We start from the raw sequence: 23,856 nt of genomic DNA, 5'->3' as shown, positions 1-23,856 counted from the left end.
CGGAAAAGACACACACACGCACAAATTTTGCTGAATGACTTTTCGTATTGTTTGCAGAATGCGATGAGAACGAACAGAATATATCCATTATTCTGAACGGCACTGAATCGGAGCTAAAATTTCTTACTGGCAACACAGAGAGCAGGGTGAGTGCACAAATGTTTGATTTGTTTCTTGTATTTGTGTTAGGTAATTGTTGGTAAATATTTCAACATTAATTCGCCCAACTCCAAACAAACACACACAAACACACTCACTCCCGAAAGGGAGGAGTGACGCCTGTCACTCTGACTTTAGCAAGGCAAGACAAATGAGCTTGTCAGACAGCATAAGGCCGAGCCAGAGTCACATCCAGAGCTCCAGCTAGAACCAGAATTTCGACCCCGAGGGCGTTCAAGTTGACCAAAGTGATTTGCCAACTGGACGAGCATAAATTGCGCAAAGTGAATTAATTAGGACAAACCAAAATGTGGGAACGGGAAAGGCATTTGGAGGACGAAGATTGGTTCCGGGAAATGCGACTCCTTGCAGTTACCTGCAAGTCTAATTAAAATGCAAAATTTCCATGTCAAACGATAGAACAAAGTTACAACAAACTTTACTACTTCATTCTGCGGCTAATTTTACCAGCAGTAAAGTAAATATTTGACAAATAATTTTTAAATTCTTATCTAAGTTTGATGTACTAGCTACTTAATGTAAGTAAGTTCAGTCAATTTAAAAAAGTAAACAAATATTGAAGTATTTTTTAAATACTTCTATAACTTTTTTTTAATTTTTTCTTAAAGCAACCTTATAAAGAGATCATAAATAGTTCTAGTAATCATTCTAAAGAAGTGGCAATGAATTGCAATCCTTACAATTGCCCCTTGAAGTATGCAATGAGGAAATGAGGACTTCAAAAATTGGTCTATAAGGAACGTTTTGCAATAAGAACCGTTTTTAGCTACGAGATTTTTTAAAATCCTGCATCTTCAGACTGATTATTGCATACTTTAGGGGTAAAATTGAACTCTTTCATCATTCGGTATTAGCTTTGGATCAACATTCGAGGAGTTCCATTTATCCCTGCTCTTTATAAAGCTTATGCATACATAAGTAATCTGTAATTTGTATTAGAGTCGGAAATCGGTAGCCAATTTCTTCAAAGTTTAAAGTTTTCAAGACTTTTGATTCAATTTCTATGTTCTGATGGGAAATACAGAAGAAGAGGTTCCAAGATGAGCGTTTCTAGAACAAGATTAATCAGATTAATCAAACCAAGCTTGACACCTCTTTTATATCTTTCACCTAATTTGTCATATACTAGTCGTTTGACTCGAAAGTTATCTACATAATTCATCTTTGATATGTTTCTTAGGTCCCCATCACTTTTTCGTTGCTTCTTTTTAAATAGGTTTCTAGGCATAGAGTCCTGTTTCCTGCGGTCGCATTCAGAACTTCTACTCATTAAGTTCAGTATTCTATTAACTAAACTGTGTGCTAAGTTTTATAAATATTCAGACAATTGTCCAGTTGCCATTACCTTGAAATAATCAACTCATGGTTTGCTGCATTTATTTGAAGATGAAATGAGCATCTTTATCTAGAGGTTGGTCGTTTTAAGAAGCCACAATGAGTATAAAGCAAATAATGGACATAATGGCAACAACTACAACAAGTTGACCATGCAATTCCGAATTCAAAATGCCAAATTGCTGGCCAAATGCCAAATGGCCAAAGGCGGCCTGTCTGGGGCAATATAAATGAACACCATAATTATAATGGCTTGAAATGGCTAAGAAGAAGATGATTGTGTTTGCCGCTGCTGCTGCCACTGCCCGGAGAACAGCAAACACAACATTGTCCACCCACCCAATCTACCCATTTCTCCCTCCCCCCCCCCATTCTGTTTGGGTTGACAAACAAAAGGAAATGGCAACAATTTATCCCATTCTGGAATGCGGCAATCTACCGAACCGACTACGAATTAAAGGCAATTCGTTTGTCCCAAAATGAAAAAAATAAAAATAAAGTTGAAAGTTGAAGAAAAAGCAAATAATGAATTACTTAAGCATAGTACCTCAAAAATGAAACCTGGCTACAGGAAACAGCAATGGGACGTGGATGCCCTCTTCCTCCGCTCCATCGAGGGCAGTGCCAATCATGAACACCTTGAAGTTCGCTGCCAACGTGTTGTGCATTTTACAACAACTACAAACAGAGAAACAAAAACACGAAAACGTTAAAATTTGTGCGCCGGATGTGCCCGTCGTGCTTGGTCTCGGGCGTGGCATTTTATGGGCCACAAAAGGAAACCATCTACCCATTCAATTCAACGCCCTCAAAAAGGAAAAAAGTGTAACAAAAAATTGCATCGTCATATCCGCCAATAGTTAAAATGAAAAAGGCTTCTAGACCCAGTCCAGGTAGTTTGTCGGCTTCAATTGCCAATATGGCAAAAACAAACTTTCCCTTAGTCTTTGTGAGCGTGTGTGTGTGTGTGTGTGTGTGTGTGGTTACCTCATAATTTTCAATTAATTCCTCTCTGATTTATAGGTTTTTCGCATGAAAGTTTGAATTTTTTTTTAAATAGTTTAACTTCTGGGTTGTTCTCAATACCGTAAACTAAATTTCCAAAATTCCCATATTCCAATAGTCTAATAAAAATATATTTCACGAAAAATGTATTCCAAATCTCTAGAAAGCCAACATTCAGTTTTATGACCGTCTGTACATATATTTTTAATACATATATTTGGTGTTATTTTTAATTCGAGTCATAAAAAAAAGGAAAGCGAATGAGTAGATAGCGTAATTGACAGAGTATTTATAAAACGAAAGTGTTTTCATTTCATTATTTTGTTTTCTTTCGTTTCATGGCTAACAAAGAGAAATTGAAAAACAAATGAGCGAAATTTATCATATTTTAGTATTTTTATATGTTTAAATTTTAATGGTTGGCAAGCAAGAAATCTATATATAGGCCGAAAGGAAAATAAGTTATCTAATTGAAAATGTTTATGCAAAAAGAAAATAATCGATATTTACCCTCAATTCAATACTTTTGAAACAACAATTCAATGATTCACTTCAACAATTTTGAAAAAACAAGTAGGACCGAAACGAATTTCTGACATAAAATTGGGATTTACTTAGGGAATATAATGAGAATAGATTTTATTTGGCAAAAAGTGTTAATAAAAAGTCTATTAATTATTCCCTTTAGGGTCTTAAAGCCCTGTCTAGAGTTACTTTTTGATAGAACAGGTAGAAATTGTTTTTATTCAGCTACAACTTGTCTCCATTTTTCTCTAAAAAAAGAAGTCATATAGGCAATTCCCAACTATGATAACCCTTTTTTCGACAAAGATTGTATTGAAAAAGCAAAAAGTTAAGTAAAAATTTCAGTAAATTTCGACAAAACAAATAGTTGGTCAAACATGACATAAAAAGATAATAATAATTGGAAAAGTATTAAGTCATTAAGTAATAAAAAATTAAAAGTGCTCAAAGTGTTTTGAGTCCAATCGCCAAATTCTTGCCATAAAGCCTTGTTTGTTGTTAAAACTTAGTATATACGACTAAAAGAAGTAGTTTTTTTAAACTGTTTTATCTATATTCAATATATTCATACAAGAAGGAAATAGTTAAACTGTTTTGTCTACGCCCAACCTTATTATTCATATAGGAGCACATGGCGTATACGTAATTATAGAGATGCTTTGGAGCATTTACTTAAAGCCGATAGGAAACTTTTTAGCTCCTATATAAACATCTCTAAACAAAAACAAAAAACCTTCAATATGCATATATTGTTTCAATGAATTCGAAATATTTGGAATATTTAATTTATTAAGCCTTTGCCATATGACAGAAACAAAAACTTAATATCAAATGATACGAGAAATCATCATTTTTTATTCCAACTTTTAACGATCTTGAAAGAAAAATTTTGATAAGAAATATAATAAGTAAAGAAGGAAAAATACCTGGGAAAGTAATTAACCAAACCGAAGCAATAAAAATATACAATTTCATATTATTAGTCATTATGTGTGTGTGTGTTTGCGTGTGTTAAATGGAAATATATAGTATCCATAAATAATTATGCCCACCTACTGAAAGTGTACATTATCCCCCCACCTATCACCTCATCAAATATGCACTTGTTAATGTCCTCTCCTATTCCTAGTCCTATCCTGTACTGTCTGTGGAGCCAATTGGAGCTGAAGTAGTAGACCTAGAACGTGAACAGAGAGAGAGAGAGAGAAAGAAAGACACAGAAGTAGGCCTGATAAAATGAACATCATTAAAATTGGCCACGTCCTTACCAGAATAAAAAGTTCCAAAAGTCAAAGTTTTTCTTTTTTTCCTCTCTCTGTCTATCTTTCTCTCGCCCCCGGTCTCTTTCTGTTACTTCCTTTTTGCTCGCCTCGTTATTGCTCCAAGTGGCCATCATTTTAATTTTTACGAGCAGAAAATGCAAAAAAAAAAAACGCGAAAATAAAGAGAAAGACTTTCTCTCCTCTCGTTCTCATGGCGTGCACTTCAGGCTGTTGGTAGGAACTTTTTAATTTCACCTTAGCTGCCATAAAAACTCAGTATTAAAATATATATACAATCTTTTTTATTATTCTCCTTTTCGAGTCACGAACGAAACAAAACTTGTTGAGTAACTTGTTGTTGTTGTTGTTGTTTTCTTTGTTGCAGGAGCAACTCGAGGAAGCGGATGCATTTCTGGTGGTTTACTCTTGCATTGACAAGGAGTCCTTTACGCGAGCCAAGCAAATTCTATCCCGTTTGCAGGACATGGATTTGTTGCGCCATCGACCAACCATTTTAGTGGCCAACAAAATTGATTTGGCCCGCTCACGAGCCGTTTCAGCGCAAGGTAAGAAAAATATATACCATTAACTAAGTGCCGCTAAACATGATTTGGAGTCATTAGAATACACTTGCAAAAATGCAATAAATCTTTTTAAAATCTTTAAATGACCATGAGAGGAAAGCAAAGATACATTTTTCCTTTCCAAGCAGAGGACAGACTAGGGTACTTGGTAATAGGTAGTCCTGCAGAATTTGTTGATAAGATAATTAAATTTTAAAGATGACAAATAAATATTCTAATTTGTTTTCCAAAAATATAAATATTTTTTAAATAAGCTCAGACAGCCAAAAACATTTCACAAACTTGATTCACAATTTGTCCAAGGTTTCGAATTCAAAAGAGTCCTAAAGGATCATTAATTTAATCTTTTATTTCTATGTTCTTAATCGGTCCAAGGAGACCATCCGTATTTGCTTTCCACAATTTTGTTGCGTTTGTGAACCAAGATAGTTTTCCAGAAGATCCTAAAAAGGTTTTATAAATATTTATTAAAGAAAAACAAAATGTAAAACAAAATACCTTTTTACATTTTCATTAATACTTAATAGAGCCTCATTTGAAAAGTTTATTTAAGTTATAAATTTCCATTTGTTAATTCCTAATTTACTTTCAAAGTTTGATTATTGGTTAAATTAAATGATAAGTAATTAAAAACTCCGAGGGTTAAATTGTTCTGCTAGTGATGATACAATTTCGATAGACTTTTCATTGTCGATAGGCGAAAATAGATAAGAAACAAAATTCTTATTCCAAGCAAAAGCAGACATAAACAGACTTTAAATCCTTCAATATGAAATAATGTTTTATTAGACTTGAGTTTCATATATATATATTCTTGATCTCGTATATAGATGGAAAATGTTTGGCCTGTACTTTTGGAGCCAAATTCATAGAGGTTTCTGTTGGCATCAATCACAATTGCGATGAGCTCTTAGCTGGAACCCTAACCCAGATCCGTCTGAAGAAGGATCAAAATCTTTTGCAGGTAAATACATGTAGATTTTGAAAACTGGCTCGTGTTTTTTTTTTCGATTTTAAGTAAATGGATGTGTGGTTAGACTAGATCTTTGGATTACAACTAGTTTTTTTTTTTTAATTCGATTGGTGTAATGTAATCTAGATATATATTTGAAAACTGATTCCAACTGATCTGTGTATTGCTACTACTCTTTCTACTACTATTCTTCTCTACATCAAAACTTGAAATTTTTGTATACTATGTAATAAATGTTTGATCCAATCGATTTCACAGCTGAATCCAAAAAACAAAGATAAGACTAAAATTAAACAAGAACAAAAGAATGTAGAGACTATAGAAACTGATAAATCTTTGACTGAAGTAAAAGCCGATGATGGGGTAAGTAATTCGTAAGCCCCCCAAACCAAACGAAACCAAAACCAAATCCAAACAAACCGAACTAGAACTGACTCCAACTAAACCACATTGAAATAACTTTTTAACCAATAGAAAGCATGTTTTTATATAGAGAAATTCTTTGGCTAGAAACTGTTTCCCGTTATCCTACTTATATATATATGTATACATATAAATAAATGTAACTCTATGTTTTCCATTTTGATGCCTGGCCAAGCTCCAAAATGTAAATGTTTAATGTAAATTCAATTGGAGCTTGTCAAAGGGATACATGCATATTGACCCCATCTCTCTCACTTCCACTCACTGATTTAAGTCTTAAGTTTATATCCTTAATTTATTTATATGTATATATCTATTTCACTACGATTTGCAGGGCCCCCGAGATGGAAGTTCTCCTGCACATTGGTATAAGAGTCGCAGCGTTATGTTAGCCAGTATGAAGGCACGCCAAATGCTAACCTGGATCCTTGGCAAGGAGGACTCCAAGTTCAAGCACTGCGAAAATTTGCAAGTTTTGTAAAATTAACAACAACAACAACAACAAAATGTAAAATGCATTTCAACGCAATGAAAAAACACCAAACAACCAACAATTATGGGCTCATCTATTGAAAATGAAATTAATCTTAAGCCAGGTTTCGTTTAGCTCGAAACAAAAATTTCCAAAAAAAAAAAACCAAAACCAAAAAAAAAGCCTGATAATCAAAAATTAAATCAAATTTAATGTAAAAACAAAAACCAAAAAAAATCGAGAACAAAACATCAACATGGGAGCAGCAGGCCAGTTGAAACTTTATGGAACCAAAAAAGAAAACCAAAACTATAAACAAATAAAATAATAAAACTAGGTAATTTCTAAGCTCTGAGCAAAAACTAAAACAAAACAAGAAAAGAAAACTTGAATATTTTTCATAAACTATAAACTATCTATGAATTTTGCTATAGGCCAAGGTTCAAAGCCTTGAAGTTCTTGGAACGTTTACGTTCTTATCCTCACCCTTCCCCCTTTCTATAAATTTTTCAGTCATTTCTGTGTGGACAAAAGTAAAAATTATATACATATAAAAGTTAAAGTGTTTAGATGTTTCTTTTGGTTTTTTTTTTTTTCATTTTGTATTCTTTGTGTCTTCCTTAGGTCAAGTAAATATATAAAACTTAAAATGCAATGTAAAGGAATTTTTGGAACCACAAGAAACAAACCAAATGAATATGAAACAATAATAATATAACTATTTATATATACACCTACATATATATATATATATATGTGTGTGTAAAATTATATAGAAATTATATGAAATTTCGTGTGTGTCTCTCTGTATGTTTGAATGTATGTATGTATATATGCTTAATCATTTGTGGATATTTTCGAGAGAAAACAAAAAACAAAATTAAAACATGTATAAAGTATATAAATAAATATTTAAATGTTTTCACATTTTTCTTTTATTACATTATGACTAAAAAGAGATTGTTTGTGTGTGTGTGTGTGAGTGTTTGGTATCAAAAAGTGTGTGTTTAATGAGAATGAATAAGTCTAATAATGTTTTTATATGGCTAAATGGACGTTATTCAGCCCGATTGCCTTTGGGGATTTTTCACTTGTTTGGCTATCTCAGCACGATAACGGAAAAGGGGTCGAAAGACATTGATCTCAGCCAAATCCATGTCATCATTTGTCTCATCTTCATAGACCAATTCCTCGAGAGCTCTTCTCAGGCGGCTTAAAGTCCGTTCATATCTATAGATGTTCGATAGAGTTTGACTGGCTGCCTCATTACTATTATTATTATTATCATCATTTTGTATCAGTCTTTGCCTCTGCTGTTCCTGGGGATAGGCCAATACCAGATTAATGGTTAACACTATGGCCATTGATTTCAATATTTGCTATATTTTTGGACAATTCATTTGCATTATAATCTTTCCAAATCAATCACTTTAATCAAGCAAACTCACCTTGTTATTCAGCATTTTGTGTCACAATTATTATTGCTAGTTTTAAAATATTTCTTTGGATCTCAGTTCAAATGCTGTTAGTCAAGTGTGATAAAGTACTTCGACTCAAGTCATTTTATACAATTGCTACTAATTAGCACTTGGATAGACTTACAAATATATGAACTGACATGCTTGTTCATTCTAATTTTCTGTATATTGTTTTTGGCATTATTTCCAAGAAATTAGCATGTCATTGCTGAAAAAAAATGATAATAAAGAATCAGTGCATTTTCCGTCTTACTTAGAGCTATTGAGTGAGTACCTCTGCTGAAGAAGTTCCAGTCATGTGCACTAGCAAGCACCTGCAACTAAAAGTAAATCCAACTGATTGTGAGTAATAATTGTTTGTTCATTCGGTCGCGTGTCACATGGAATAATAATAGCACATGATCTCAATGGAATGAACGAGGGGATGTAACCAGAGACTAGACAGAGAGACTTGAGACTAAAGGTAAATATGAAATGTGTTTGGCAATTAAGTGTAAATCACAAAAGTTTTCAACATACAAACGGAATTTGTTACTAAGGAAATTCTCGCCCAAAATTGTATATATGTATATACTTCCTATTATTGGTTGTAATATTTTAGGAATAAGTTAATCCTCCTAGACAGTAAGAGCTACAGAGCTGAAATTTGTTGCTTCTATATACGGTCAGCTGGATTCTGATCCGTACAGCTCCCATACAAACGGCAAGTTAACGAACTTTTCAACATCGGGTGACTATATCATATAACTGCCATAGGAACGATCGGTCGAAAACAATGACTTTTAACAATAACTTCTTTTTTTTAGCGCAATTGTCAAAAAAAAAAAAAACAGCTGTCATAAATTGTCATAAACAATCCTTAGAATTGTAGACCGTAAAAAGATAAAGATAAAGAAATAAGGAAAGCGTAATTGGCAAGGGTATGCGAGCTTTTAAGATTCTATTTATTACAAGACATTTAGATAAATTTAAATTACCCGCCATTTTTGGTGTGGCGCCAGTGTGCAATCACAGATGCTAACGCCGAACATTCGATTCGAACCAAACAGCTGACTTGGTAAAACGTTAAACAACACTGAAAAATACTACACTGGTGCCAAAAGCCGAGAGCAAAGAGAACGAGCAAAGTGGAAGTGGACAAAACAAAAAAAAGAAGAAAAAAACCTATTATTAAGAGATTTTGAATTCATTATTAATGTTTATTCAGCTGTGAAACACTTCCAACAGCTGTCAAGATAGCTGTAAATGTGTGGAAAGACCGGAAAATCCAAAAGGTTTGTTTTCTTGCAAATGAAATTAAACTATTCAATCGAGTATAAAGTAAAATATAAAAACGAACAATTTAAACGTAATGAATAAAATATTTTTAAAAAAATCTAAACAAAAACAATTTTATGAATTGTAATTCTGCGACATTAAGGAAATTCCCTCTCAGTCATGCAGGATGTTAGAGACTTGTTGGGGCAAAGGATGTGGCTTAAATTTTAAGTGAATTTTAATTCCATACAAATGCCATGCATTTAAAAAGTGTTTAACAAATATTAATTTAAACTTTACAACCAAAACTTTACTTTTGCCAACAAAGCAATTTGATAAAAGCGGAAACCCGCATATTATGTTTAAAAATTGTCTGATTCACGTTATCGTTCTTTGTTGTTTGGAGGAGCCGTAAGAGTGTGTGAGTAAGACAGAGAGAGACTGAGTGAGAGAGGGGGAATGAGGCAAACTATATTTATTTTCTTTTTTTTTTGCTGATGTATGCGAAATTAGAGTCAATGTGAAACCTAAAAAGCGATAACAAAGTACAAACATCGCAATACACTTTATGGCCTCCCGCCAGATGTTGAGTTTACAGTTACTTCTTCTACCTGAGGAAAAACCACAACTACCTGTTGTTAATTATTTTAATTCTTGGTATTATTTCGCTGTCCCTGAATGCAGCTTGAAGAACGCCGTGGAAACAGCAATCAGGATCTGATCGCTGGACGTGGCGGTACAACTGTCGATGAGATCTCTACCACATCTGGGATCAGCAGTGAGAACGCGCAAAATGAGTAACAACTACAATGATATACCCGTTGGCATAAAACTAGTCCAGAAATTCGCCCGACAATGCTGTCCACGTGTTCATGTCCGCAAGGATTTGCTGTAAGTACGGAGGCAAGAGCGCTCCTCCACCTTAAAGAAGTGTTCAGAGTAAAATCAATTACATATTTTTCATGCTTACAACAGCTTCAAGGGGTCAATATTTGTGCTAACATTCCTGGCCTATGCCTGTTATCATATGACCCGTAAACCCATATCGGTGGTTAAATCGGTTCTACAAGGAAATTGCTCTACCACTCTAGATTGCGGATATGCACCATTTAGTGAGTTGATTATCTTACGATTTCGCTTGCTGTTGTGTTAACTCTCATTTTTCTTATTTTAATAGATGGACCCGATGCTTCCACTTTATTTGGGATGCTGGACTCGGCCTTCCTTTTCACATATGCCCTTGCCATGTTCATGTCCGGCTTTGTAGCCGAACGTGTTTCGTTGCGTTATTTTCTATCTATGGGCATGATCCTAACGGGCGTCTTTACCTATATGTTTGGCTTAGCGAGAACCTCTAATATCCATAGTCTTTCATATTTCATCTTAGTACAAATCGGTGCTGGCATCTTCCAAACCACCGGCTGGCCTGGTGTTGTTACATTGGTGGGTCGCTGGTTTGGCAGATCCAAACGTGGTCTGATCTTTGGCATTTGGAACAGCCACACATCGATAGGCAATATCCTTGGCACACTGATAGCCGCTCATTATGTGGAAACCGATTGGGCCATGTCATTTGTGGTGCCAGGCATTATAATTGCGGCCATTGGATTTTTATTGTTCCTATTTCTAGTCGATCAACCGGAGATTGTTGGTTGTTATCCACAGAACGGCCAGCATGAACAGCGCCGTCTGACCAATGAGTCGGATGCAGAGAACAATGATAATGATGAGGAGGAAGCGCGTCATAATGCAAGTGTAAGTTTTTCAATTTTATTTTTAGCAATATTTCAATTAATACTTGTTGATCTATTTTGCAGGAAATTATTTACAGACCACAGCCAAATGAACGCACTCCCATTTTGGCTAGACCTGCACAAAATACACCGAGAAACCATCATGGACAGCCCATTGGTCTGATTGATGCTTTGTTTATTCCCGGTGTCGTGGAGTTTTCCTTATGCCTATTCTTTACCAAATTGGTTAGCTATACTTTTATGTATTGGTTGCCCATGTACATACAGTATTCCAGTAAGTAATTGTTCCAACATTTCGAAATAAAAACTAATGTGTTAAGTAAAATTATATTGCAGGTACCTTGGGACCAGAGCTGTCCGCTGATCTGTCAACCCTCTTCGATGTTGGTGGCATTTTGGGAGCTATAACAGCTGGTTACTTGGCCGATTTGACGGGAATGTCGGCCACAATTTGCACAGGAATGTTGTTTGTAGCCTCGCCCATAGTAAGCAACTTCTTGACCTGAGTTTATGTTGATAGATAAAAAATTCGATTGCTTTTCTTTTAGTTGCTAATGTATCAACAATATGGTGCCTTGTCAGTCACTATCAGTTCGCTACTGCTCATAACAGTGGGCATCTTTGTGAATGGTCCATATGCCCTGATTACGACCTCAGTGAGTGCTGAACTGGGCCAGCATAGTTCACTTGAGGGCAATTCCAATGCTTTGGCGACTGTTACAGCTATTATAGATGGCACTGGTTCAATAGGTGCTGCCGTTGGACCACTATTAGCTGGCCTTATCTCAAACACGGGCTGGCAGAATGTCTTCTATATGCTTATAATATCCGATATTATAGCCATGGTATTGCTATTGCGTTTAGTTATCAAGGAATGCGGCTCCCTGCGACGTTCGGTTACACGTATACGGATTGAATAGCAGGAATCTGAACAGGAATCGGATGCAATTTAACTTAGCATATTTATTTTCATATTTCAATGTTTTTTTCTTTGGTGTAAATAGTTTAAATGAATTTTTTGCGTTATCATTCGAGAGCATATCAGAGTTGGATCTGAAAGTTAGTTTTATCCTATACACATTTATATATATATATACATATATACATCGCCTATAACTAATGTTATTTTAAATGTACGAGAATTTCACTACAATGTTTTTATATACCTTTATACATCAAGTGCGTGTGCGTGTTTAGAGTCTCTTTGTTTTTAAGTGCCGAACTCTATATAAATATAATGTTTAGTTACAATACCTAAAGAAAAAATAGCTTCACGGCTTAAGCTGTGACTGCTATGTAAATACAGTTAACTACCACTTTTTGGTACCCGAAATCCTTAATCATTCTATTTCATTTTCATCCGATTCATGGAATGCATCACTTTGATGTCTCCGCTTGAAAGCCTCGGCTGCTATTTTTCTTAAATATTTCACTGTGACCACATCATTTTGGTTAACTAATTTCAATAGAGCTCCATCTTTGTGTTTTAATAGTTGATGAGGTGCACCAAATTCCACAATCTTGCCAGCTTCCATTACCAAAACACTATCACTGCCCATTACCGTATAAAGTCTATGGGCAATGGTCAGAACCGTGCAATGTTTGAATTTTGCTTGTATAGTTTCCTGTATCAATGTATCCGTTCTACAAAAGATTAGGATAATTTAGTATTAAATTTATGATATTTTTGTTCTGCTACTTACTCCGGGTCCACATTAGCTGTTGCCTCGTCCATGACAAGCACTCGATTGTCTCGCAGAATAGCCCTGGCCAGACACACCAATTGCCTTTGGCCCATACTGAAATTGGAGCCACCATCCTGCATGGTATGGGAGAGACCACCATCCAAGCTGCTTACATATTTCTTTAATTTCACATCGTCTAGAGCACACCACAAGGCATCATCCGGTTTCTGCCCAAAGGGATCCAGATTGAAACGTAACGAGCCCGAAAATAAAACCGGATCTTGGGGTATTATCGATATGCGACTACGTAAATCATGAAGGCCCAATGTGGCTATATCCAGGCCATCAATCTCAATGGTGCCCTCATTGAGAGCTAGCCGGAATAAGGCTTGTATAATGGATGACTTGCCGGCTCCAGTGCGTCCTACAATGCCAATTTTCTCCATGGGTTGTGATTCAAAAGTCAACCCCTTGAGAATGCAAGCATCGTCGGGTGAATAACGCATGCTGAGATCTTGAAATCGTAAATGTCCTGCCTGCGGCCAACTATCAGATAGTTTCACACTTTCCGGTGTCACCAAGTCGGGCTCCGATGGTGTCTGTGCATACTCCAATATACGCTCCACACTGGTCATATTATTCTCCATTTCCGCCGTTTGCCTCATGCCCCACTGGCACATAATGACCAAGGTCATGGACTGGGTAATGGCCAAGCCGACATCACCACTATAGAAACTCTGTTGAATGACTAGAAAACTAAAGGTCACAGCCATTATATAGACCACACAAATGAGATCTGTCCAAAAGGAAAATGCACGATTCGCACTCGTATACAGAAAGAGGGCAGTCGAGTTGGTATTCTGATGACCGTGGAAAGTTTTTTCCAGCTCTAATGAAGCATCCAAGGAGCGTATGGTAGTCAGGCCATGAAACGTTTGATTCGTATGGGTATAAATGGGACTTCGAGCTGCAATGGAAAAAGTTTGGAGATTAAGATCTAATGAATTCTGAAGTATGCCATCTTCTTACTCAAACTCTCGATACGCTTCAGACTGCGACTGGCTCCAATGTAGTAAGCACGACACAAATACAAGAGGATCACCATGATGGCAGCTGGTATCAGCAGCCAATAATTGGCTATGGCCACAATCACAAGAACAGCGACCACATCCACCAGGAATTGCAGGGAATCCATCATGGCCTGAGGCAGAGAGACGTCCACATTTTGTATATCGCTGGAGAAGCGGTTCAGCACTCGACCCGAAGGATTCGTATTGAAAAAGTACATCCAGGAGCGTATAATGCCACGATAGAGCTGATCATGAAGCCTCAAAGAGATTCGCAGGCACATGAAAAAGAATCCAAATGTCCTCAGCAAGTAAAGGGCCAAGGTGCAAAGCAAAAGCACAGTATACCAGGTGACCATTTGTGTTCGCGTGGATTCATCGACAAATTCATTATCACGATTCTCCTCCCAAGTGGCCCAGCGTGAGATGAATATATCCATGGCCGCTTGGCAGGCTCTGGCCAGAATGAACAGCAGAAACACTACGATGACCAGCAAAGGGGCATTCATAGCCCGAAAATAGGCCATGTAAGTGGCAAAGGAGACGGCCCCCCTGCTCTTGATGTTCGGCAAAAGCTTCGTCATTAGGATTGTCGGGATTAGCTCCATCTTCACCTAGCTGCTTGGATGTGCGATCGACTTGACTGAGGACTCGTTTAACTTGAACTTTATCTGCTTCAATTGCCTCCAGATCCAGAACAGCATGTTGACTTATGATATCTTTGAGTTCCTCATAGGAACCCTGCTGGGTTAACCTACCCGACTCCATCAGGAGCAAGTGGTCGACATGCTTTAGCAGCTGGACATGATGGGTGACCAGAATGCGCATTTTACCATGGAGAAGGCGATGAAAGCACTTGTCCATTAGCAACTTACCCACCTGGGCATCAACGGCAGCTAATGGATCATCAAAGATGTAGATATCCGCCTGCCTATACACAGCTCGAGCCAAACTGATGCGGGCCTTTTGACCACCACTTAGACTGATGCCGCGTTCACCCACTATGGTGGCATCTCCATGTGGCAGTAGGGATAAATCCCGTTCCAATTGGCAGGCATGAAGAACTGCTCGGTAGCGTTCCTCATCGAAGGTCTCCACAAATAAAATATTTTCCCTAATGCTGGCCTGGAATACCCAAGGCTGTTGCGCGGCATAGCTAATCCTTCCATGAATCTCCACACGTCCTTCAAGTAGCTCCAATTCACCTAATATGGCATGAAGTAGGGTGGTCTTACCCGATCCCACATTGCCAACAATGCCAACGAATTGATCCGCTTTGATGGCAAAGCTAATCCTGTCAAGGTGACAACGACGCCGCTGCTGAACAGAAGCTTTATCCCAACTGGCACTGACTTCGGCAAAGCTAAGGGATTTCACCTCACTTTTGGTGCAATGACGACGTCCATAAGGAGCAGGTTTCACCACATCCGAGTCCAATTTGAGCCCAGGATTATCTCGACAGCAGCCTTCCGTAGATGGTTTTTCCGATTGCTTTAGGAACTCCAACACACGACGAGCGCTGACCAAAGTCTGGGCCCAAGTAGTTACAGCCAAGGGCCAAAAATGGAGCAGCGAATCATTAAGAAGACTATAATACGAGGAGAGTATGAAGACCTTGCGGGCCGTGACCACCTCTCCCGTATACACATAGGCAATCAGACTGAGAAATAGAGAAATCTTGGAAATCATATTGGTGCACTGGAGTCCTGCATAGATGCTCACGGAACCCCGTATGGCTCGCACTTCCGATTTCCTCACCTCGGCTATGAGTCGGCCAAAAGATTTCTCCCAAGCATACATTTTGATCACCTGAATAGCAGTAATAATCTCACTCATCCGCTTTACTCTCTCATCGCGATGCTCCGCCGAGAGGGAACGGAAATGTGTAGCCGCCTTAGCTGCCCAGGCCTGAAGCGGAATGAGCAATACAATGAATGCTATTCCTATAATTGCTGTCCAGTCAACTGTCACAAACATTATATAACCGAAAATCACAGCCTCCACTGGACCCTTCCACAGATCGTGAAAGAAGTAAAAGGTCAAATCGAACTGCGGCAGGTCAATGGACATTACGGAAATGGCCAAAGCTCCCAAGCTCTCACCACTGCTCACAGAGGCCCGCAAACATTTCCTATAGACCAGACCAGCGAATGCCAGACGTATCCTTGTGCCCAGCGCAAAAACATAGAACATAAACGGATGGAACACCAGTGAGGTCACCAAGGAACAGAGCACTATTCCCATAGCATAGATATAGGCGCTCTCTTTGCTTATGCTCGTCTGACCCTGGGCAAAATACGAGATCAATCCTCCCAGCAACAGAGGTTGAAAGGCGCTTTAAATGACAAATAGAATAATAAATCTATTGTAAAAGTTTTTCAGAATTTCCATCTCACTCACTGTATGGCTATCTCTAGGGCGGAATACAGGACACAAATTGGAACAAATTGCCAGCCAAATACTTTAAATATTAAATGCATCAAATTGGGTTTCTTGCGTTGTCTCTCCTTCTCCCAATGCGGTTGTAAATCCTCGGCCAGAGATTCACTATCGAAACTGGGCAAATGTTCGTACAATTCATTTGCATCCAATTGTTCATGACGTCCCTTACGAAACAACGACCGCATCCAGCTAAAAAAATGAGTGTGATTAGAACTGTCAATTCCCAGGGCCACTATCTTATCAATATTTGCGGTAGTCATCCGTATCAAATACACCTCAGACACAAGGCTTAAAGAAGACACCACTTAATTCTGGTCCCATTAAACGTGACCATGGACAGGTCATTGGGAAAAACTATTAAATATTGGTGGTAAATCATTTCCTGCAGAGGTTAACTAAGAATTATCTTGAATCAAGGAGGAGATCCAGAATTTCTATAGACCATACATTAAAAAATATCTCCTGTGGAGAATCTATATTGTTAATTTAACTTTTTGAATCTTTAGGTATAAAACCAAAGCCGGATTAATGACCTTTTTCAGACTTTATTTTCGTCAATTTCTAACTGATTTTAAAAAAGTTATAAATCAATTAAGTCGTCGCGATTTGAAAAACATTTTTGCAAAATTATACATATATATGTATATAGAGATCTGAATTTTTGCAGATTATTGGCATTTGTTGCCCTAATCTGGGGAAAATCCGGATATGAAAACCACACTTCAAATAATTATAACTTTAATGATATTTTAAAATATTTCCACACCTATTCAAAAACTGTCTAAAAATAATATCTATAGGTTATATTGATTTAGTCTTGTTCGTCTCGATGAAGTCTAAACGCTTAATTTATGCACAAATTTCACTCTTGATCACTTTTTTTGCGGGTATTAAACTTCACCTTCATCAACGACCCGTTTAGATTAACTCACACAAAAAACCATTTTGATAGGAAATTCGCTTTCAGAAACGGATTTGTTAGACGTTTAACGTTTTCTTTTTTATACGACGAATTCATGTTGCTGCTCCATGCCACGAAAACCTCACAACGAATGAGCCAAAAACTACGTATTCGATGGCTTTTAAGTGTCTGGGCCCAGTTGATAGTATTTACTTAAAGAGTCCACCATCTTATACGGCTTTTGCACTAGGCACCCACTGATAAAGACATCATCGAAATGTTAGCCGAGCCGTACAAACAAAACGATTGGTTACCAGATAGAGCTGATATGAGAGATATTGAAATAGACGTAATCTATAGCTGAAATGGCCTGCAATACAATTGTGAATGATTGTCGGCCATTATTGCAATTACTTGAGCCATTATAAGTCTTGGAAGATTTCCGGTTTGGTCGGCCTTACAAACTTTGAATAGTTGCATATTTTTGTTTCTTATCGGGTAGACACGCTTGTTACGCATTCACGTCATAGTCCTCCGTCCGACTATTTTTAGGTCCCATTGAGAAATCTAGCCAAGTTTAGATAAGATTGACCATCTAATGTTTAGTCATAAGTAATGTGAGTGATATTTGGTTTTGTTAGATAGACATAGCACAGCCATGGGGCAAGGCAGCAATTAATTGTTTAATAGATATTAATTTGTAATTATAAATAATAATTGGAATGCTAAAACAAATAGAACAACACATGACAATCTCATTGACTAACATAAAGCATGATATATATAATAAATTGCTTTTAAATTGATTTTACACTTATTCTAAGGCAAAGAATGCAAGTTGTGAACCGTATAGAGCTCATCTGTGCGATCGTATGCTATGCGAGTATATTGCAACATAGCTGGAAGCTTCTCTATGGCTTTTGGAACATCGTCACATACACGTCTCAAAAGATCTCCTCTTGTGGGCATGGCATACATGGCCAGGGCAGCTCCTTTTCTAATTAGAAACGGATGATGCTTACCCAATGTATCGTCATAGGCCGATTTGCATACATCATGGGTTTTGTCTGCATCCATGATACCCTGAACGCGATCCAAAAACTCATAGACAAACTCTAAAAGAGACGGAGAGAAAAAGATAAGGAATGAGCTTCAAGAGTGACACATCACAAAACAGTCTTTTCTAACCCAGGCCACGATGCAATCTCAGAAGCGTGCGACTTCCAGATACGTAACCCTTTTTCTTAAGTAAATTATTATCCTTTTCATGGAGCAGCATGGCCTTTATACTCTCAAATGGTTTCTCCTCATCCGTGTCCGTTCGTCTAAGATCGTATAGAATGTCAATTTTGGTACGCACATCGCTACTGACAAAGCTGAAAACGCTTCCCATTAGTTGGAAAAATTTCATTATTTCCTCATAGGCAGCCAAGTAGGCATCCAAAAGTACATCGTCCCCATCCAAAAGACTGTTCTCAAAGAGCTCGGCAACCTTCTCGATGTCGAAACAATCCGTTATCGCAAGGACAGGAGATGAAGTCACAGCAGTGGTCAAGTTTCCGTTGGACATTGTTATCCTTTTCTTTGTTTATTTTCTTTGTTATGCTTTTTTGTAAACACTGTTTACTGTTCCTTTCTTTTATTTATTCTTTTTCTTTGTTATTGTTCTTTTGCTTCGCCCATGCCAATTCGCCCACATGAAATTCGCACCGCAATAAGGAATTCGCCCACTTAATTGGCGGCACAGGGCAACAAATCCACTCGAAATAATCGATAAAATATCGATGGTGCCATCGATGGATTTTCCAACACTAATGTCAATGTAGATTTTTTTAGATTTGGAAATTTCCCGAAAATATTAAAAAAAAAAAAATAACCTGGACGTAATTCGTTCATTAAGCACAAAAGTCAACATATTTGCAAGCACAAACACACAAAAATAGTCATGGCAGACGATTGGGGTGAGTAGTGCTTTGTGGCACATTCATTGGGAACGGGAACACGCGGGTGCGTCATCAAAAACCTGGCAAATCTGAGACATCAAAAATAAACGTGGGCGCTGCGCATGTGGCGCTTGAGTCCCCTAAAACTCATCTCATTTGTTACCATTAACAAGGTAACGATCGACTTCAAAACTTATAGTCATCCCCGTGAAAGATCCAAAGTGGACAGGCTACCTGGCCAAGCCAACCTTGATGTATATTTTTAGACCAACTAACCAATAAAATTGTTGATTCTCTTTTTGCTGGCAGAATCCGCAGCAGACAGCGAAGTTGTCATACGACCAAATGCAGCCAATAACAATATAAACAAGTGGGAGGGCGAGGATGATGATGAGGATGTTAAGGTAAGTACTTAATGAAGCTAAACAAAATACCTTTCCTTTTCCCAACAGTCAGCATAAATATTATTTATTATTGTTGTTGTCTTTGTTATTGCTGTTGGTCAAAACGAGTTTTGCTTTGCATTCGTTTAATTGATTTCACTTTCACATATTGCACACGTGTTCACTTTTTGTATACTGAATTGTTTGTATCTTTTTTGTTTTTTCAGGAAAGCTGGGAGGATGAGGAGGAGAAAAAGGACGAAGAGAAGCCAACAAAAACAGAAGTGCCAGCCAAACCTAAGCCAAGCAGAGCTCTTAAAGCCAAACTAGAAGAACAGGAGGTAACACACAATTTTGCATAAATAATGAAATTTAAATTTAATTATGTTAATTAATTTTTCAGCGACTCCAAGAAGCGGAGGAAGAGAAACGTTTAGCGAATTTAACGCCCGAAGAGAAATATGCCGAAAAACTGCGTGTAAAGAAAATACAAGAGGAATCCGATATGAAACACACCTTGGACACATTTGGTGTGACGAGTATAAGTGGTGGACTGGAGTCTTTCAATCCGGATAGTAAAGAGGAATTTAAGGAATTCGGTGATACGCTTAGCTGGAAAATTTCACAATTCAAGGAATCGCCACATTTTCCACAATTTGTTGAGGATCTAGTGCGTAGCATATGTGTGAATTGTAAGTACTAATTAAACACCCCAGAGTGTGTACGATTCTCGTAATCTTTCTAATCTGTTTCACTTGACAGTGAGTGCTGCGGACATTAAAAAGGTCAAAATAAGTGTGGAGGTCTTACATTCGGAAAAACTTAAATTGGAAAAGGCAAACACCAAGAAACCCATTGGCAAGGGCAAGGGCAAGGTGTCACTGCGCACTGAAAATGATGTAGGATAATGTCTCAAGTCCTTTTTAAGAATTTACTCAATTAATCTATTGAACGTCCTTTATTTTTCAGGATATTGATGGCTACCAAAAGTATGGCAATGATTTTACAGATGATTACGATGACTTTATGTGAATAGGATTCCCACATATACATATATGTATGCATATATAGAGTATATATCTTCTTAAATATTGAAATACAAAAAAAAAAAGTTGCTTGTTGAAAAAAAAAGTTCTTTGTGTTAAAAGACACTGCGCAGGAATTTAAATCCTTTGTTGACCTATGTAAGCATAATTGATAAATATATATGTATACATAATTATATATGTACATATATACGACCACATACACACACCTTTACATTTAAATAGAAATCAATGTCCATATATGTATGTACGTATATGGCAGATAATAGTCGTCAAGTCAAGCAATCAAGAAACCTCAACGAACATTTTGAAAACCAACTACAGAATATTTAGGTACATATAATTAATTAAATTATGGAGCAAAAACCAATACAAAACACGAAAAATATATAAAAAAAAACAAAACGAAAACAAAAACACATTCTGAATGGCTTCTTGTAAAAATTTACTTTTGTAAAAAGAAAACAAAAAAAAAAAAGAACTATAAGACGATATTAAACAAGAAAAACATATAATTATTGTGTGAAAATAAAAGAAAGTTTTATTATTTGCGATCTCCATGTAGAAAAGTGTTAACTGAGCCGAAAGGTAAAATCTACAAGTTAATTTGTTCTGCTCTTGATCGGTGAATAGCCAAACCTTGGTGGCCACATTGCACAAATAATTTTCCACAAAGGCAATGGCACGACAATCCGGTTTATTTTGATAGAGCTATTGATTTTTATTATCGTACCTAAGATATAATAAAAGTTAATTATAGTTCTATCTTCATAGTGATAAGAATGAGTTTACCTCATAGCTCTAGACCAATTCACTCAATTTTAAAATTATAATCTGCAAAACAAACAATTTATGTTGATATGTTAAACACAAAGTTAGCCTGAGCAACGATTGGCAGAAAATTTAAGTACTACCCTACCCCTTTCATTTACAAAAACGACAGTTAGGTTGAAATATCTGAAAAAAGGTAAATTTGAAACATTCGCGCCCGCATCGCAAATAATAGTGGGACGAGCAAAATAGTGGGAGTCGGTTAAAAAATACTCGCCGAATTGGCATCTCTGTCGTTTTGTGGTTTTTGTTCAGCACTGAAGTAAGCAAACGCGTGCTTCTTATTGTTTACTATTTATTAATTTATTATAATGGCAGATAATTTTAATAAATATTGCCATGGTGAGTGAGCAAAATTTTTGCAAAACTTCTATTGGATCTAATAAGTTAATTATTGCAGACGCAGTCAAGAAAGAGTTACCAAACTCTGACGATGAGGAAGAAGAGGCGCAATTGATGGAGGATGGGGATATTTGTGAAAATGTGGTAACAGAGTTCCCATTTCAATTTAATCTCAAAGATGAGATTGCGGTATCCCTGCAACAGGATTATGTGCTTAGTTTGGGTGCGGATACCATGTTCACACGCCTGGCCGTAGGTCTATCAAACAACGCCGTGCAAATTCATGACATTAATTCGGCGGGGTCGTCCATTTCGAATTCCTACAATCTGATGGATAATGGCGAGGCCAGTAAAGTGTGCATTTGCGGACTGCGTTTCCTGGACGATACTCCAAATCTGCTGTTGGTGGGCTCCACAGATGGCCCGGTGCGTCTGTTCGACTTGCGTACATCTGCGGAACAGGCCAAATATGAGTACAAGACAAAGTCCTTTGATGTGCCCAAATCTATAACCAGTTTTGATTCAAATGCCAACGGAAGGATTATTTGCTGCGGCACGGAACAGTACATGAGTAATGTCTTTCTCCTGTTCTTCGATGTAAGGACGCGCAAGCAGATGGGAGCTTTCTTTGAGAGTCATGAGAAAGATGTGACCAGTGTGCGGTTTCACAAGAATAATCCAGATATCTTGTGCTCGGGCAGTGTTGATGGGCTAATTAATATATTTGATATTAAAGAGTCGGATGAGGATGAAGCCTTACAAAATACCATTAATACAGAGAGTAGCGTCTATCGTTTAAATTGGCACAAGAATGTCTATGAGAAAGATATCATCTCATGCATCACACAAACTAACGATTTCAAGAGCTATGAATGCGGGGAGGGTGATGAGATCGTCTCCTTCGAACGCCCCGAAATAGTGGCAGGCATAAGGCGTATCAATCCTGGAAACTTCAACTTGATCAATGCGCACAATATGACGGATAATAGTATATTTCTTCTTGCCGGCACAAATCATAAAGACGGGTAGGCCAATATTTTTCCATAAGTTGAATATGTTTCTGATTCACCTACTTTTTATAGGGAAATTCTGCGCTCCGTTGGTGTCATGAAGAAAAAACTCCAGCCCTTGGCCAATTTCACGGGCAATAAGCAAATTGTTCGAGATAGTTTGTTTGATGCAAAACGAAATCTTTTGTTTACCGGAGGCGAATGCGGTTTTATTACTCTCTGGACAAGCGATGCGGTGCCTCAAACGATTACATCCAGTGGCAAGATGAAGGTCAAAACAAAATCAAATAAAATGACACCCTACTGAGAAATAAGTTATTTGAATTTGGAATATTCGAAAACATGTTGGAAATTGAATGGATTACGAAGTTCCTTTTCCAAACTCAAGGACGCCTTGTTATTTTATTACAGAATCTATACATTTTATAAAATTTGATGAATAGTACATATTCCATAGTGAATTTGTTAATGATATCGTATCCCACTGAATAATAAATTTAATACTAAATTTTGAAACTGTGCTACCGGGAAACAGAAATTCTGAGTACATTTACAAATTGTTGCATACTTTTATGCTGAATTACTGAGTATATGACTCGAGAGGGCGACAGTGGGCCAAATGTAGATAGCTATCTACACGAACAAGGACTCAGAAGCGCCATATGAAACGAAATTTTAAAAATTTATTTTTATAGACTGTTGCTATCCTTTAAAAAAATTTCCATTGGTAAGCAAGGAAAATTACCAAAATATGCGCAAAAATAATAGAGAATGGTAAGACCCAAGGAAGAGGGGTTCTAAAAATTGTAGTATCTTTTTGACAACCCTCTTTGTGCTTCAGTTTTTGATCTATATAACTGATAACAGTTATGATCAAACTCAATTCACACAAAATATATAAATTAAAGCTTAAAAAATCGACCATTATAATACAAATCAATTGTCCTTATTTATTGTA

The 23,856-nt window shown here is 37.0% G+C and overlaps 7 protein-coding genes across 11 annotated transcripts in view; 4 read left to right on the top strand and 3 right to left on the bottom strand.

The window, feature by feature from the left end:
* The window catches only part of Rgk3 (Rad, Gem/Kir family member 3), a 30,163-nt gene extending 23,102 nt beyond the window's left edge, over positions 1 to 7,061 (top strand). For 3 of the 4 annotated variants that reach the window (XM_068290596.1, XM_068290593.1, XM_068290595.1), the window contains 5 exons: positions 58 to 146; positions 4,693 to 4,873; positions 5,722 to 5,855; positions 6,123 to 6,227; positions 6,622 to 7,061. In XM_068290596.1, the coding sequence (XP_068146697.1) occupies positions 58 to 146; positions 4,693 to 4,873; positions 5,722 to 5,855; positions 6,123 to 6,227; positions 6,622 to 6,768 (656 nt within the window). In that variant the 3' untranslated portion in view covers positions 6,769 to 7,061. The remainder of the gene's footprint in view (positions 1 to 57; positions 147 to 4,692; positions 4,874 to 5,721; positions 5,856 to 6,122; positions 6,228 to 6,621) is intronic. The other variant, XM_068290594.1, reaches the window with a different exon arrangement.
* Positions 7,062 to 7,656: 595 nt separating this feature from the next.
* LOC137577200 (uncharacterized) lies at positions 7,657 to 8,288 on the bottom strand. Of its 2 annotated transcripts, none has more exons than XM_068290598.1 (2): positions 8,208 to 8,288; positions 7,657 to 8,138 (listed from the first exon to the last, which is right to left on the bottom strand). In XM_068290598.1, the coding sequence occupies exons 1-2, from the start codon at positions 8,220 to 8,222 to the stop codon at positions 7,821 to 7,823; spliced, it is 333 nt and encodes a 110-aa protein (XP_068146699.1). In that variant the 5' UTR covers positions 8,223 to 8,288; the 3' UTR covers positions 7,657 to 7,820. The 2 variants fall into 2 exon arrangements, with proteins under 2 accessions (XP_068146699.1, XP_068146700.1); XM_068290599.1 differs by having other exon boundaries at positions 7,657 to 8,078; positions 8,208 to 8,284.
* Positions 8,289 to 9,325: 1,037 nt separating this feature from the next.
* MFS16 (major facilitator superfamily transporter 16) lies at positions 9,326 to 12,581 on the top strand. The gene is made up of 7 exons (XM_068290619.1): positions 9,326 to 9,511; positions 10,179 to 10,385; positions 10,470 to 10,606; positions 10,672 to 11,249; positions 11,312 to 11,522; positions 11,585 to 11,733; positions 11,797 to 12,581. Exons 2-7 carry the CDS (start codon positions 10,243 to 10,245, stop codon positions 12,166 to 12,168), a joined length of 1,590 nt encoding a protein of 529 aa, XP_068146720.1. The 5' UTR covers positions 9,326 to 9,511; positions 10,179 to 10,242; the 3' UTR covers positions 12,169 to 12,581.
* Positions 11,815 to 17,523, bottom strand: LOC137577215 (probable multidrug resistance-associated protein lethal(2)03659). Its single transcript, XM_068290618.1, is given in 6 exon segments — positions 11,815 to 12,892; positions 12,952 to 13,900; positions 13,963 to 14,551; positions 14,553 to 16,335; positions 16,401 to 16,631; positions 17,375 to 17,523. Coding segments are annotated over 6 exon segments (3,942 nt in total). The 5' UTR covers positions 17,461 to 17,523; the 3' UTR covers positions 11,815 to 12,588.
* Positions 17,524 to 17,970: 447 nt separating this feature from the next.
* Positions 17,971 to 19,245, bottom strand: LOC137576004 (ceramide-1-phosphate transfer protein). The gene is made up of 2 exons (XM_068288813.1): positions 18,532 to 19,245; positions 17,971 to 18,458 (listed from the first exon to the last, which is right to left on the bottom strand). Exons 1-2 carry the CDS (start codon positions 18,911 to 18,913, stop codon positions 18,163 to 18,165), a joined length of 678 nt encoding a protein of 225 aa, XP_068144914.1. The 5' UTR covers positions 18,914 to 19,245; the 3' UTR covers positions 17,971 to 18,162.
* eIF3j (eukaryotic translation initiation factor 3 subunit j) lies at positions 19,129 to 21,101 on the top strand. The gene is made up of 6 exons (XM_068288811.1): positions 19,129 to 19,304; positions 19,596 to 19,690; positions 19,897 to 20,010; positions 20,073 to 20,361; positions 20,432 to 20,568; positions 20,639 to 21,101. The coding sequence occupies exons 1-6, from the start codon at positions 19,289 to 19,291 to the stop codon at positions 20,699 to 20,701; spliced, it is 714 nt and encodes a 237-aa protein (XP_068144912.1). The 5' UTR covers positions 19,129 to 19,288; the 3' UTR covers positions 20,702 to 21,101.
* A 669-nt stretch (positions 21,102 to 21,770) lies between these two features.
* On the top strand, positions 21,771 to 23,414 carry LOC137576641 (WD repeat-containing protein 89). Its single transcript, XM_068289874.1, has 3 exons — positions 21,771 to 21,888; positions 21,947 to 22,913; positions 22,971 to 23,414. The coding sequence occupies exons 1-3, from the start codon at positions 21,858 to 21,860 to the stop codon at positions 23,203 to 23,205; spliced, it is 1,233 nt and encodes a 410-aa protein (XP_068145975.1). The 5' UTR covers positions 21,771 to 21,857; the 3' UTR covers positions 23,206 to 23,414.
* The last annotated feature ends 442 nt before the right edge of the window (positions 23,415 to 23,856 follow it).

This window comes from Drosophila tropicalis, unplaced genomic scaffold (genome assembly GCF_018151085.1).
Source record: "Drosophila tropicalis isolate 14030-0801.00 unplaced genomic scaffold, ASM1815108v1 contig_593, whole genome shotgun sequence".
Classification (NCBI taxonomy): domain Eukaryota; kingdom Metazoa; phylum Arthropoda; class Insecta; order Diptera; family Drosophilidae; genus Drosophila; species Drosophila tropicalis.
This window is presented reverse-complemented; position numbering and strand designations above follow the sequence as displayed.

Coding starts and splice junctions, on each gene's coding strand:
- MFS16 (XM_068290619.1), top strand. CDS start 10,243: ATGAGATCTCTACCACATCTGGGATCAGCAGTGAGAACGCGCAAAATG. Junction 10,386..10,469: donor CATGTCCGCAAGGATTTGCT/GTAAGTACGGAG, acceptor TGCTTACAACAG/CTTCAAGGGGTCAATATTTG. Junction 10,607..10,671: donor TTGCGGATATGCACCATTTA/GTGAGTTGATTA, acceptor TTATTTTAATAG/ATGGACCCGATGCTTCCACT.
- LOC137576004 (XM_068288813.1), bottom strand. CDS start 18,913: ATGTCCAACGGAAACTTGACCACTGCTGTGACTTCATCTCCTGTCCTT. Junction 18,459..18,531: donor GAGATTGCATCGTGGCCTGG/GTTAGAAAAGAC, acceptor CGTCTCTTTTAG/AGTTTGTCTATGAGTTTTTG.
- eIF3j (XM_068288811.1), top strand. Junction 20,011..20,072: donor CCAAACTAGAAGAACAGGAG/GTAACACACAAT, acceptor TTAATTTTTCAG/CGACTCCAAGAAGCGGAGGA. Junction 20,362..20,431: donor GCGTAGCATATGTGTGAATT/GTAAGTACTAAT, acceptor TTCACTTGACAG/TGAGTGCTGCGGACATTAAA.
- LOC137576641 (XM_068289874.1), top strand. CDS start 21,858: ATGGCAGATAATTTTAATAAATATTGCCATG. Junction 21,889..21,946: donor TTTTAATAAATATTGCCATG/GTGAGTGAGCAA, acceptor TAATTATTGCAG/ACGCAGTCAAGAAAGAGTTA. Junction 22,914..22,970: donor GGCACAAATCATAAAGACGG/GTAGGCCAATAT, acceptor TACTTTTTATAG/GGAAATTCTGCGCTCCGTTG.